The sequence below is a fragment of the Musa acuminata genome, chromosome BXJ1-5 (assembly GCF_036884655.1).
Source record: "Musa acuminata AAA Group cultivar baxijiao chromosome BXJ1-5, Cavendish_Baxijiao_AAA, whole genome shotgun sequence".
NCBI classification, from domain to species: Eukaryota; Viridiplantae; Streptophyta; class Magnoliopsida; order Zingiberales; family Musaceae; genus Musa; species Musa acuminata.
The window spans coordinates 17155823-17167668 of record NC_088331.1 but is presented as its reverse complement, the minus strand read 5'-3'; the positions used below and the strand labels follow the sequence as shown (position 1 = coordinate 17167668).

The following is an 11846-nucleotide window of genomic DNA, read 5'->3' as shown; positions in this document are numbered from 1 at the left end:
GGATTTCTCGATTTTTATAACTTGAGTTTTCTTTCTAAATCGAGATCATTTCCTATCATTCTTTCTTCTTGCAATGTACAAAAGAAGAGATTTGATTCATGGACTTTTGGTATACTTAATATTTTATGTGATGATTATTTTCTATGAATCCTTTCTCTTTCTATTTATTAAAGTAGAAATTTTATTCATGAACTTTTGGTATATTTGATCTTTTATGTGATGAATAAATTACTCTCTTCTTCTTCTCATTTTTTATGGGAAATGGGAGAAAGCAAAAATGCTAGCTTGCACATCAAGAATCAAAAGTGTTTGCACATCTAAAGAGAAGTAATAGCTTGCCCATATCAAGAAGCAAAAGTTACTATCTTGCATATCTTAAGAAGCAAAAATTTTGCTTAACTTCACATCTCAAAAACTTACTAGCTTGCATGTTCTAAAGTGATGTAAACCTTGAGTACATAGTTCAAATATTTGTTGACCGTTTTTCCTTTTTGTTGATGACAAATGGGGAGAAATGATAAATGTTTGGTATTATGAAATGATAAATGATATCATGCCCAAAATAATGTTAATTTTGGTATCATGCATGAAGTGATAAATGGTTAAAATTTTAATGTTTTGATATCATGTATGTTATGCCGATGTTGATTTATTTTTGGTATCACGGATGAAGTGATGATGAATTATAACGTTTTGAAATTGTGCATGTTACATTTTGATAATTTGAAACTATAATGATATATAATGTATGAAATTTTGACATGATATATTGCATTTGATCTCTATGATCAAAATTGTTTCACTTGAATTCAAATATTATGATTCCTTTTGAATACAAGTTTGCCTTATCTCAGTATGGCATATAGATAGGAGGAGTAAAGGTTAACTCCGTCATCAATTGATTATCATCATCAAAAAGGGGGAGACTATTGAATATCATATTTTGATGATAAAATTAATTGATTAATTAATGATCTAATTCATGTGTTGAGAAAAGTAATGTAGGACTAACTACAATCGTGAAAAAGTAAAATAATTAAAGAAGAATCGAATATTGGGTCGAAGTCAAAAATCAAGCATCAAGCCGAAAGAATCGGGGGATACAATGAAGGTTCAAACGATACGTTGGAAGCTCACCAGGAGTTTGTCGAAAGCTCGTCGGAAGATTGTCTAGAGTGCGTCGGAAGTTTCGCTGGGAGTTCGAATGAACAATTGATGTGTCAAACAACTGGGATTATTTGCATTATAATTGTTTAGCCTTAATTATCGTAGTTAGGGTTTCAATTTTAGTTAGTTTTGGGAGAAATCCTCCTAACTCAAATACGGGCCAACTAGGCCCAAATCAAGATTGAATTGGGCCGAATGGATGGCCCATTTATCCACTTGGAGCCATCAAGCAGTCTGGACGATGGAACCATTGGCAGTTAATACTATCAAGCGGTGGTACCGCCTAGTAATAGCGATGGCACCACCAATACCTCGGAAACCGGGTATAAGATAATTTTTTGCTCCATTTTTTAAGCCATTGAGGCCTATAAATATCCCACTCTTTCCTACATGAAAGAGCACAAAAGTATGAATAAAAGTCTTAAAATTTTGAGTTGTAAAAGTGTTTGAAAAAGTGCTAAGTATTCTCCTCCTCCTTCTTTAGTTTTGTGATCATTATAAGAAAGGTGTGAAGCTTGTAAAGGTTATCTCCTAAACTTGTGAAAAGGAAAAAAGAATTGTAAGATGGTAGTTGGTCTTCACCCATTGAAGGAAGATCATTAGTGGACATCGGTGGCCTCAATAGAGGAGGAATCGGGAGTGGACGTAGGTCACGACGACCGAACTATAATAAAATTGGTGTGCCTTCTCTTCATTACCTTTTTCCTTTATATTGCTTACTGGTTTGGCTACTCACTCCACTTCACACTTTCTCTAAGTTCAAACATATTTCCGATACTATTTTATCAAAATGATTTTTCTAAATACTCAACATTTTTACGTAAGCACTAATTCACCTCCCTCTTAGTGTCGATTTCGATCCTAACAAAAGTATAAATCATATACTAACAAGATAGGTCCGAAAAAATTTGGAGTAAAAGATTTATTCCACGAGTTATTTTAAATAAACTCATAGACTAACACATGATTTTATGTAATCTTATGAAGGCAGATTATTTAGATAATGGAGTATTGGATATCCATGTGTCTTTCAATAAGTTTGTGTTATGTCCATTACTAATGATTTTATAAAAGCTATCTTTGATAGAGTCTTAGGAGGTTACATATGGATTTCCAACGGCAAGAGGAGTTCTTGTATGTAATTTTCCACGGATGGAGAGGTCATCCTAGAAGTTTGAATTTGTTTCAGTTAGAGGATTGATTCCAGAAGAAATTCATAGAAAACTTGATCATCCGATTAGTAGTTTTGTCAATGGCATTTATGAGTATGTGTAATGTAATATAATTAATGATTGAATTGATAAGAAACTATTTTGTCAGCCTAAGATAACAAATCTTTCTACCATCCCTGAATTTTATTGAGACATTTGTCAATGATAAAATTTTAATAGGTGTCTAGTACGTCTACTGTAAGTCCCTAAACAGCTGATGAGCCATCTACCCTCGCTAATGTGGTACTTAAAGTGCGATGCTTTGGATAAAATATGTTGAATTTCAATTTATTAATTTGAAGCCAATGATTTTGACTTATTTATCTACAGCTTTATGAGGTGTGGTTGAGGGCACTTTTATCCAACTAAAAAGAAGAACGTTTTCTGGAAAAGAGAAAATTCAACATGGTTTTGAAAACTGTTTCTCCTGAAATAATGACAGAATGTTTTTACTTACTAGGTATAAACTAAAAAATAATGACTTTTATAATGAAATCATTCAAACATTATGATAGAGAAGACAAGCATGTTTCTCCTGTCTTCTATTATTGCTATACTAATTTATTACCAACTTCTATACTAAAGAAAAATCATATTTAATTGCAAGAAGCTAAAGAAATTTCTAAACTTAATAATATATACTGTTTCCATTGAGATATCCTAGTGTATTATTACAGAAATAATAGACCTTAATGTACATCATTCAATGTAATAAAAAATTTTAAATTTTTTTATAAAAAAATAATATATGCCATAGTACTTCGTTGGTCATGTCATTGAAATTTCCCGATATATTTCTATCAACCGCAAGTATTTAAAATAGATGATTCAGTATACAAAACTCCTGCCAGTATAACATCGGAAAGGATAATTGTACACACTTTGATTGTAAAAGAACAATTTGATTGTGACACCAAGATTCATCCTCCAATGAAACTGCTAAGTTATCAAAAAGAAGACGGAGAGAGTAAACTCTGCAATGTTGAAGTGGAACACTCATTTGTTTCTTTCCTTGGACCAAGATGCCCAGAAAGTTTCTATCATTGGTAGCAACCACTAAATTCTTGGTCAAACATGGTTCAAATCGGATGCCTTTCAAAGTTATAATCTATTCAGCAACCAATTTAAAGGAGAAGCCATTTATAAAAGTATTATAAAGATGCAGCAGATAGGGAAGCCAGTTACCTCTGGAACAGCACCAGGAGCAAGATCTAGATTACAGTCCACTAAGCCATAACGAAAAGCAATTTAGTTTTAAATAAAGATTAGATCGGCTTTGATTTCAGAGTGAGATGCAGAAGAAACTGGAACAGTGGGTCCTTGGGAACAACAGTGACAACCAGAAGCTGCAAGCAAACAACTGAGCAAGCATACGGAAGTCGTGATTTGTTCCAGACACAAGGAATTCTCACTGTATCCGATTCAAGGCAGATGAGAGAGGAAGCAACTCGCTGCTGCATCATGTGCACATTGCTGCTCCTACAACAGCATTTTTCTCACATTTTCTATGCATGAGCCAACTTGTTTCCAGAATCAAAATAGAATAGATAAGAAGTCAACCAGAAGCTTAACTGGAAAAAAATAATTGAATGGCTTACTTTTATTATTTCAACAACCCATTGCATCTTTCTAGTTCCTCCATCTTAGTATTTGAGCTGTAGCAATGAGTCTAAAACCGGGTTTGCCCCTCAAAAAGTTAGGTGCCTCTTCCCGGTGTGCAAATCTCAAACTGCCACAAAAGAACTCTGAATCTAGAAAATAACAGAACTACTAACCAAACGGAACCTTCATTTATGGCTGCAAGGAACGACAATAATTGTTTCTCCTCCTAGTAATCTTGTTCTCTAACCTGTAAAATTATGATTAGTGTTAGGTATGGGAATCCAATCGAGCAAAGAATGAAATCAACATGGGGAAAAGTCCAAAGATAGTACTGATACTAACTGTGAGACAGAGGGGGATGGTTTGATTCAGTGCTACCAACTCATGGCCTAGTTTTTAACTAAATGGATATAGTAAACAATGAGATAAATCACACTTCTGCTCAACCATGAATTTTGTGTTACAAACAAGTCATACCAAGTGTACTTGAAATGATCCCTACTCATTTTTTGAGTCCTTGTATTGATAATTCTGGTGAATTTAGGATACCAAGGAACAACAGAGTTTCACGGCACTTTCCTGTGCTTGAAGGAGAAACTGCAATCATTGAACTTGAATGTTGGTTTTGAAGATGAGCCTCGATGATGTAGACTACACGAATGAATTCTTGATCAGTTCATTTCAACAAGAAAAAGAATTTATAAACAGGGGAATCATCAACATGAGCTGCACAAAAAAAAAAAAGGAAAAAATGATAAACCAATCAGAAGAAATTATGCCTAGGGAACAATGTATTGCAATTACGCTGCCAATTTAGTTCCCTTGTAGATGGTAGGATGTAAAAGTAGTGGCTTCTGACATACCCACCAGCATTTTATCTTCAGAATAAATTAAGATGAACAAGAATATTTTCAACTAAACAGTTCTGGCATAACTAATATCAGATTACAACATCCAATGTAATGGAAATAATATACCTTCAATATTCACAAGAGATAGACTCCAATATATACAAGATGTCAGATACATTCTTTCTTGATTACATCAACTAGCTTAAGTTCAGATGACTTCAGGTAAAATTTTGCCCAAAAATGATATCAAATTTTAGTGTTCAACAGGTTAAAACTGTCAAATGTCAGTCATATTAAATATACCTGACAAGATTGCATGAGTTTGGTGGAGTCAACATTAATTTTGTGGAAGCAATGGCAGACTGTTTGCAGGAAATACTGCAGCAGGTGACCCTCGGGCCTTTTTCTTTAACTGCTCTAAAAGGCGGTGAGCTTCTCTAGTTTCATCCTTGGCACTGGGCCCATGGTTTTCCCATGCATCTATTACGCATTGTTGGACCTCCATTGCAAGAGCATAACTGCAATGGAATATTATTTTTTCCATGATTTAGATAATAGATACCTTGCTCCTAGAGTGTTAAAAGTAACAATAGATAATGGTAAAGCCCTTCTCTGAAAGACAAAAAAAGTATTTCCCACTCAAAGAGGTATTGCATTCATAGAAAATGTCATTAAAAATTACAAGTAGAACATGACAATAGTAAGAAAATCATAAATCCAACTAAAAAGCCAGTTCTATGCATTTTGCCAGGAGGGTAAATGCCAGTTTGGAAACAAACTACCAACTGAACCACATTGTCTGAAGGAAACCAAATTTTCAAAAACTAGAACTTTATTCATCATGTATAATCTCTTTGTCAGATTAAAATAATCTTTTAAAATTTAGTACAAGATCACTACTAAGCACAATCAGTTGCTGAAGGTATCATATACTTTCATGGGACAGGGAAAATAACTTTAAAAAATGGGGAACTATAAAATCCAATCACTTCTTTGATAGAGCTACAACTTTTATTCTCCTTGACTGGAAATAGAACCTTTTCTCCTTTCTCCCATCCTTCTAAAATTCTACTTCCTCACTCACCTGAATCTTGTACATATATGAATGTGCTATATGTATAGCAGTAATGCAGATCCATGCATACTGTTGTTTGTGCATCATAGCACTGATGGTTTATGCATTATTTAGTGTGTTTTTGCTCATTAGTGAATGTATTTTATAAAAACAAAATAGTTAATTATGTGATAACAAGATGGACTAAAAGTTTTAAATGAAAAAGACATGGATTAAAAATTATAGTCCGGAACAACAAGGGACTGGAGTCATCAGACCTCATTTCCTGTCAGAATTAAATGGTTCAGCCTTTCTTGTAGTATATTTTAATGCAAAATCTTGCAGTTAAATTATAAGATGGACAAGTTATATAGTATACAATATTCATCTAAAGGTTGCTTGGGTTAAGATAAGCTAACTTATATTGTAAGTAATAATTATTTTGCTTGACACCAGGACAAGAATATTTTAGGAGTAAAATGGTCAACCGACAAGATGCATCATGTCAACCAACCAATTTCTTACTTGCAAAAGCCACCCCCTAAGGCCTGTGGGACCCCGAGCCATCAACCCTAGCGTTGCTTCTGCCTCCGCTGTAGACATAGCAGACTGAGGCTTCCTCTATCACTGACGGACTGGTTTGACGACCTAGCTAGAGCCCGTAGCTTCCTTCCGCTGTCACTCTGTGTGTAGTTCCTTCCACCATCAAGGGAGAGGACCACAGGTTCCTCTACCATCGACGGACACCTCTGAAGCTTCCTCCGCTCGCGACGTTGCTGTTCGTAGCTTCCGCCACTACCATTGCTGCTACCCGCAGCTTTCACCGATGTTGCTGTTGTAGGGAAATCTAGGGGCGACATCACATGCATAGCGGAAGAACATAAAAACAAAATCCCCAAATTTCCCATCGATGTGTTCGTTGTCGTGTGAAAATTGGTGCGCAAAAACCGCGAAACTTAAAACTGTGTATATTAAATATTGTATTACATAGGGAGATCATATATCCTTGAATCCATACAAATGTCTAGGAGAGGGTGAAGGAGGTCAAACGTCCTCCTCTCTAGCGATGATCCACACAGCAAAGCTGCGACGATGTTCCTCAAGTCTCCAGGCCTGCTATCTAAGGAGCAGAGGGGAAAAGGAGAATAGGAGAGGACAACCAAGAGAGACTCTAGCCTATGAACCATTAGTTCCCTCCTATTTATAAAGGTTCCCTATCAACTTAACCCTAATAAATCCTACCCTATTGGGTATTGAATCTCCATCCAACTACACAAGCCTCTTAGATTAGTAGATCTTTGTAAAATAATCTCTCATTGACTCTTATTAGTTCTCATCCATAGGATCCAACAATTCAGTAGTTTATTGAATATCCAATAAGATAAGAGCTCTAGCGAATATCTCATATTCAAACATCTACTCATCACAACGCTTACCATATGTGTATGACCCTCTAGGCCCAATATCGAGGTGGTCATAAGTCATACCTATCAGAACTCCTTCTAGCTCAGTGAATTATTATCTTCATAATAATTTACTCGACTTATCGACTACGGACGTACTAGGCCACTACGCCGTAGTCCCCAGACGATACAGGGGAATCTAATTCATTGGACTTATTTGTCCTCAGTTACCGTGTACCTATAGTCATTCATCCATCTAATATCCCAGAGACCGTATACCGGGCATAGTGCTGTTAGACCCATACGGTTTCTGCTCGAGTCTCGCTCTAATCGGATTCTCCCGGAGAACTCTTTCTCTCTCAATCCAAATGACCTTGGCTAGAGATTTGTCTGAGCAAGAACACATGAGATATTCCTCTCATGACACCGAGAGTGGATAATCCTCTATTGACACTCAATAGTCCTCGTAAAGTTAGCTACCACTCCCGATGACCGACTATGCTAGATCTAAAACCTCCAAACCTATAAGTTCGATATTAAAGAGTGGAGTACTCATACAGGACATTCTTTGTGTCTCAAGTCTAAGGACTAGATACACCACTGGGACTACGGAATCGCTATCTGACAATAAGGCATCATCAACCATCCAACATTCCGTAAGCGGATCAATCAGTGAACTCATTCTCCAATGAGCACCTATATTGTATCCTTAGTGTCCCGACACGAGGGGGATAATGTCCCCACACGAGCAGCTATGAGACCAGCTGTATCCATCATATAGGCGGGTATACACCACACTAGTCTGTTCGGGTATACAGCAACTATTCCGTCACCACTATTGCTGCTGCCCGTAACTTCCTTCGCTACCGCGACTATCATCCGCAGCTTCCTCCGCCGTTGCTACTGTCATTCGCAGCTTCCTTCGTCACCATTGCCTTCTCCTTCCCCACTTTCTATTGTCGATGACACTTTTCTCTCCCTCTGCTATTGTTAACTGTTCTTTTCTCCTCCGCTAACTACTGTTAATAGTAAATAATATATCGTTACTAGTAAATTGTTAACTACTGTACAAAAACTTTTAAATTTAATGTCATATTTTTATTTATATAATCATATTTAACAATTATATTATATATTTTTTATATTTTAATATTTCATAGCATTTCGCTTCGCTCGGGTGAGTGCCTTGTGCTTCAGGCATTTTAGTACTTTAGCGCTTTTTAAATCACTGATACAAGAATGATGTAGAGGTTATTCTTGATGACCACCGTGTTACATCTACTCTAACTTCCGATGCCACTTGAATTATTTGGAAGAATTTCATGACTTTGCACCGGATTATTGGACCAGAACTTTACAAATCACTCTTCGGGAAGAATAATAAAGAACCACCTAGCTTTATAAAGGATTTTAAAAAATTTTATTCTAGGTAAAGAAATCAATAAAAAGTCATCAATTAGTTGGTCTAAAAACTCTAATAATTATATGAAAAATTGAAGAGTCTTTTGGCCTTTGTAGGTGTTAACCTTGGGACTCTACTTTTGTATTAAGTGCACTATTTTTTCTCAATTGTAATAAATTGTTTTAAATCTGTTTAAGTCTCCTATAAGTCACATTTGGGGTTTCTAAAAGGCATACAAATTCTCTAGGAGGTTACTATTAAGAATCAATGCGCACATTGATTATATACTAAGGCTCCAAAACCCCTATAAATAGTGAAAGGATGAGACACTTCAGATTTGAATGAACAAAGAATTGTCATTTCTCTCTTGTCGTCTCTTTCTCTCCTCTCTAATCTCTAATCTCACTCCTCTCTTTCTCTCTTCTTCTTCACCCTATATAACATCAAGAAGTCTAATATCATGAACATTAAAAAAATCAACATTTCAACATGCAGCAGAGATTACAAAACCAATTAAGTCCACCTAAAAGTGATGAAAGTGTACATATTGAATAAATCACAGCCTCCGGTTCCTTGATGCTTCTAAAACTACAAGTATGCTAAAGAAGGTTCTTCTTATCCAGCTTTGTATATACAATATGATTTTTCCAAGAAAAATATATGTCTATAACCTTTCCCATGAGGTTTGTAATGCATGATTTACCAATTTGACAAAATTAGTAGGAAGTAAGAACATTTTAGTAACAAGGACATAATCTCCCTATACTAGACATGAAAAGAACCCATGAAATGCAAAGTAAACTGTTCATGCAACATAGATTGTATTCACTATTCAGAAATAGCATATTTAATAACTAATAAGATTCCATATATGCTAAGGTATCGGGAATCTTCAATTAGGACATGCCAAAAGAATCCTTATTTATAGTCAAGACTGTCATGTTCCAATGAGCTTAACATCTAAAAGCACCAATAGTCCTCATTCAATGTATTATAGTGTCTATGGCCATTTCAATACAAATTACAGAAACAAGAAAGCACTTAGAATAAAGAGTGTAGTAGTATTAAAGCCAAGATAAAGTAGCATACCGTACCTTCCCATGGCACCATAAGCATTGGCAAGGCACTGGCACGTATCAATTGCGTCCTCATGCTGTAGCCCAAAAGACTCATCAATGATGTCCTTTGCAAGAACTAGCACCTTAGCAGCAGACTGTGGGTGATCCATGTCCAAATATGCTTGTCCCAAATGCTTATACACAAATCCCAACCCAAAATGTTTTGGACCAAAGCAGTCTTTTAGCTTCTCAGCTGCACTTTCCAAGTAGGGAATGGATTGGGGAACCCTCTTTGTCAAGAGAAGCAACCATCCAATTCTCATCGAGATGCTTCCCTCCAGATGCTGTACCTGTGGAAGTTCCTGAAGAATAGCAAGAGCCTTCTTCATCAAAGACAAAGCAATCTCAAAGTCATTCATTGTCTCATATATCAAAGATATCTCTGCATAAGCTTCAGAAACCTTTGTGGGAGACACTAACTCCTTCTTGTCAAGAATACCACTAGCAATTTCCAAGCACCTTCTAGAATCACCAAACTTCTCCTGATTACACAAGGCCTGAGCCATCGAGATGAGCACTGATGCTCTTGTCTCACATTCCTTGTCAGTCTTTTGAATCACCCACTTCAGGTAGCTGATCGCTTGATCCAGCCTACCTAGTTCGATCAGTATGTTAGCCGCATCAATTCCCACCTGAAGCAATTCTTCATCCAAGCTTAAACTTTCCAAGACCCTTCTTGAAAGCTCATTCTGCTCCAATGCCTCATCATTCTCTCCCAACCCAGTATAAATAACACCAAGAAGCCGCCTAATCTGGACGACTTCTGCTGAGTACTCCCCAAATTGTTCACCATATATCTCAAGTGCCCTCAAAGCCAACGGCAAAGCCTCATCAAAATCCAAAACGACAACATAAGCCTCCGCCAAATCCTTATAGGCGGCACCCATTTCCCTAGAAGTATGCTCCAAAATCGACCGTTTAAGGTCCAAAGACTTCCGTAGATTGATCAAAGCCTCCCGCCTTCGGCCCATAGCAGTCTTTGTACTCGAGAGCTGGAGCTGAACAGCGACGCTAGCTTTAAGAGCATCATCGTCCCTGGAATTTTCTCGCCTTAGTGCATCGAGAATCTGAGCTGCGGTGTTTAACGACTCCAGGCTATCGTTGAACCTCATCATCTTGCAGCTGATGGAGCCCATCAATCGCAGGACTTTGGCGACCGAGACCGACCACCCGCCGTCCTTCCTCTCGAAGAATTGCAGCGCTCGGAAGGCAAAGGCGAGGGCTCTGTCGAGGTCCTGGTGCCCTATGGAATCCAGCCGCTCGGCCGCCTCGAAGCAGGCAGCGCCGAGCCTCTCGTCGTGCTCGTCGAGGGAGGACTCCATCGCCTCGATGACGGCGATGACTTCTGCGGAAGTGGCGGCGGATTGAAGGGTAGGAGTAGGATGAGGAGGTGGTGGGATTTGGGGAAGGGTTTGGATGCGGCGGAAAAGGGGGCATTTTGGGGGCAAGGGGATGCGGAAAGGACGTGGAAGAGGAGAGGTTGGAGAAGGGGTTTGGGGAGAGATGTGAGGGAGGAGGCTTGTGAGAAGAGCAGTTGAGAAAAGGTTGGATCTGGGGGAAGAAGAGATGAGGGAAGTGGAAGCCGCAGCTGCTGCTCTTCTGACGGCCATGGGAGCAGAGGGGAAGGGGAGCCAACGCCGAGCAAACCCTTGCATGAAAACGGGTCGGATCATTAAAATAGCAGGTGTTTCCATTTCTTATTAGCGGATTCGAATTCGGGTTTGTAAAGGTCTTATGTTTTCCTTGGGAAGTATTCCTCATAAGATTCGTTCTGAAAGATGCTCGAGGCCATCAGAGAAGCGCCTCTCAACCAAATCCATCTCAAGCTGATCGATTCCTAAGCGGATGACAACTCCCATCTCCTTCCCCATCCAATATAAGTGTCATAAACTATGAACTCGGTCGATCCTACCCCGCCGCACGTTTCGCCGATTGCCTCGAAGCTACGACTTTTCCTCTTATAGATATCCGACGGGGTCGCTCACCTTCATCTCTACCAAACACGGCACGGCGCAATCGTCAAACGAGGTCCCCGGTA

At 38.0% G+C, this 11846-nt stretch overlaps 1 protein-coding gene across 12 annotated transcripts; it reads right to left on the bottom strand.

The window, feature by feature from the left end:
• Window positions 1-3151: 3151 nt before the first annotated feature.
• Window positions 3152-11489, bottom strand: LOC135585678 (protein KINESIN LIGHT CHAIN-RELATED 2-like). 12 transcript variants are annotated; one of them, XR_010513473.1, is made up of 5 exons: window positions 9785-11477; window positions 5135-5349; window positions 4154-4631; window positions 3977-4047; window positions 3152-3898 (listed from the first exon to the last, which is right to left on the bottom strand). XR_010513473.1 is itself a non-coding variant. In XM_065183273.1 (3 exons), exons 1-2 carry the CDS (start codon window positions 11461-11463, stop codon window positions 5169-5171), a joined length of 1860 nt encoding a protein of 619 aa, XP_065039345.1. In that variant the 5' UTR covers window positions 11464-11479; the 3' UTR covers window positions 3961-4227; window positions 5135-5168. The 12 variants fall into 12 exon arrangements, 4 of the variants coding, with proteins under 4 accessions (XP_065039345.1, XP_065039344.1, XP_065039343.1 ...); XR_010513475.1 differs by lacking the exon at window positions 3152-3898 and having other exon boundaries at window positions 3961-4047; window positions 4154-4227; window positions 4323-4631; XR_010513478.1 differs by lacking the exon at window positions 3152-3898 and having other exon boundaries at window positions 3961-4047; window positions 4154-4227; window positions 4458-4631.
• Between the last annotated feature and the right edge of the window lie 357 nt (window positions 11490-11846).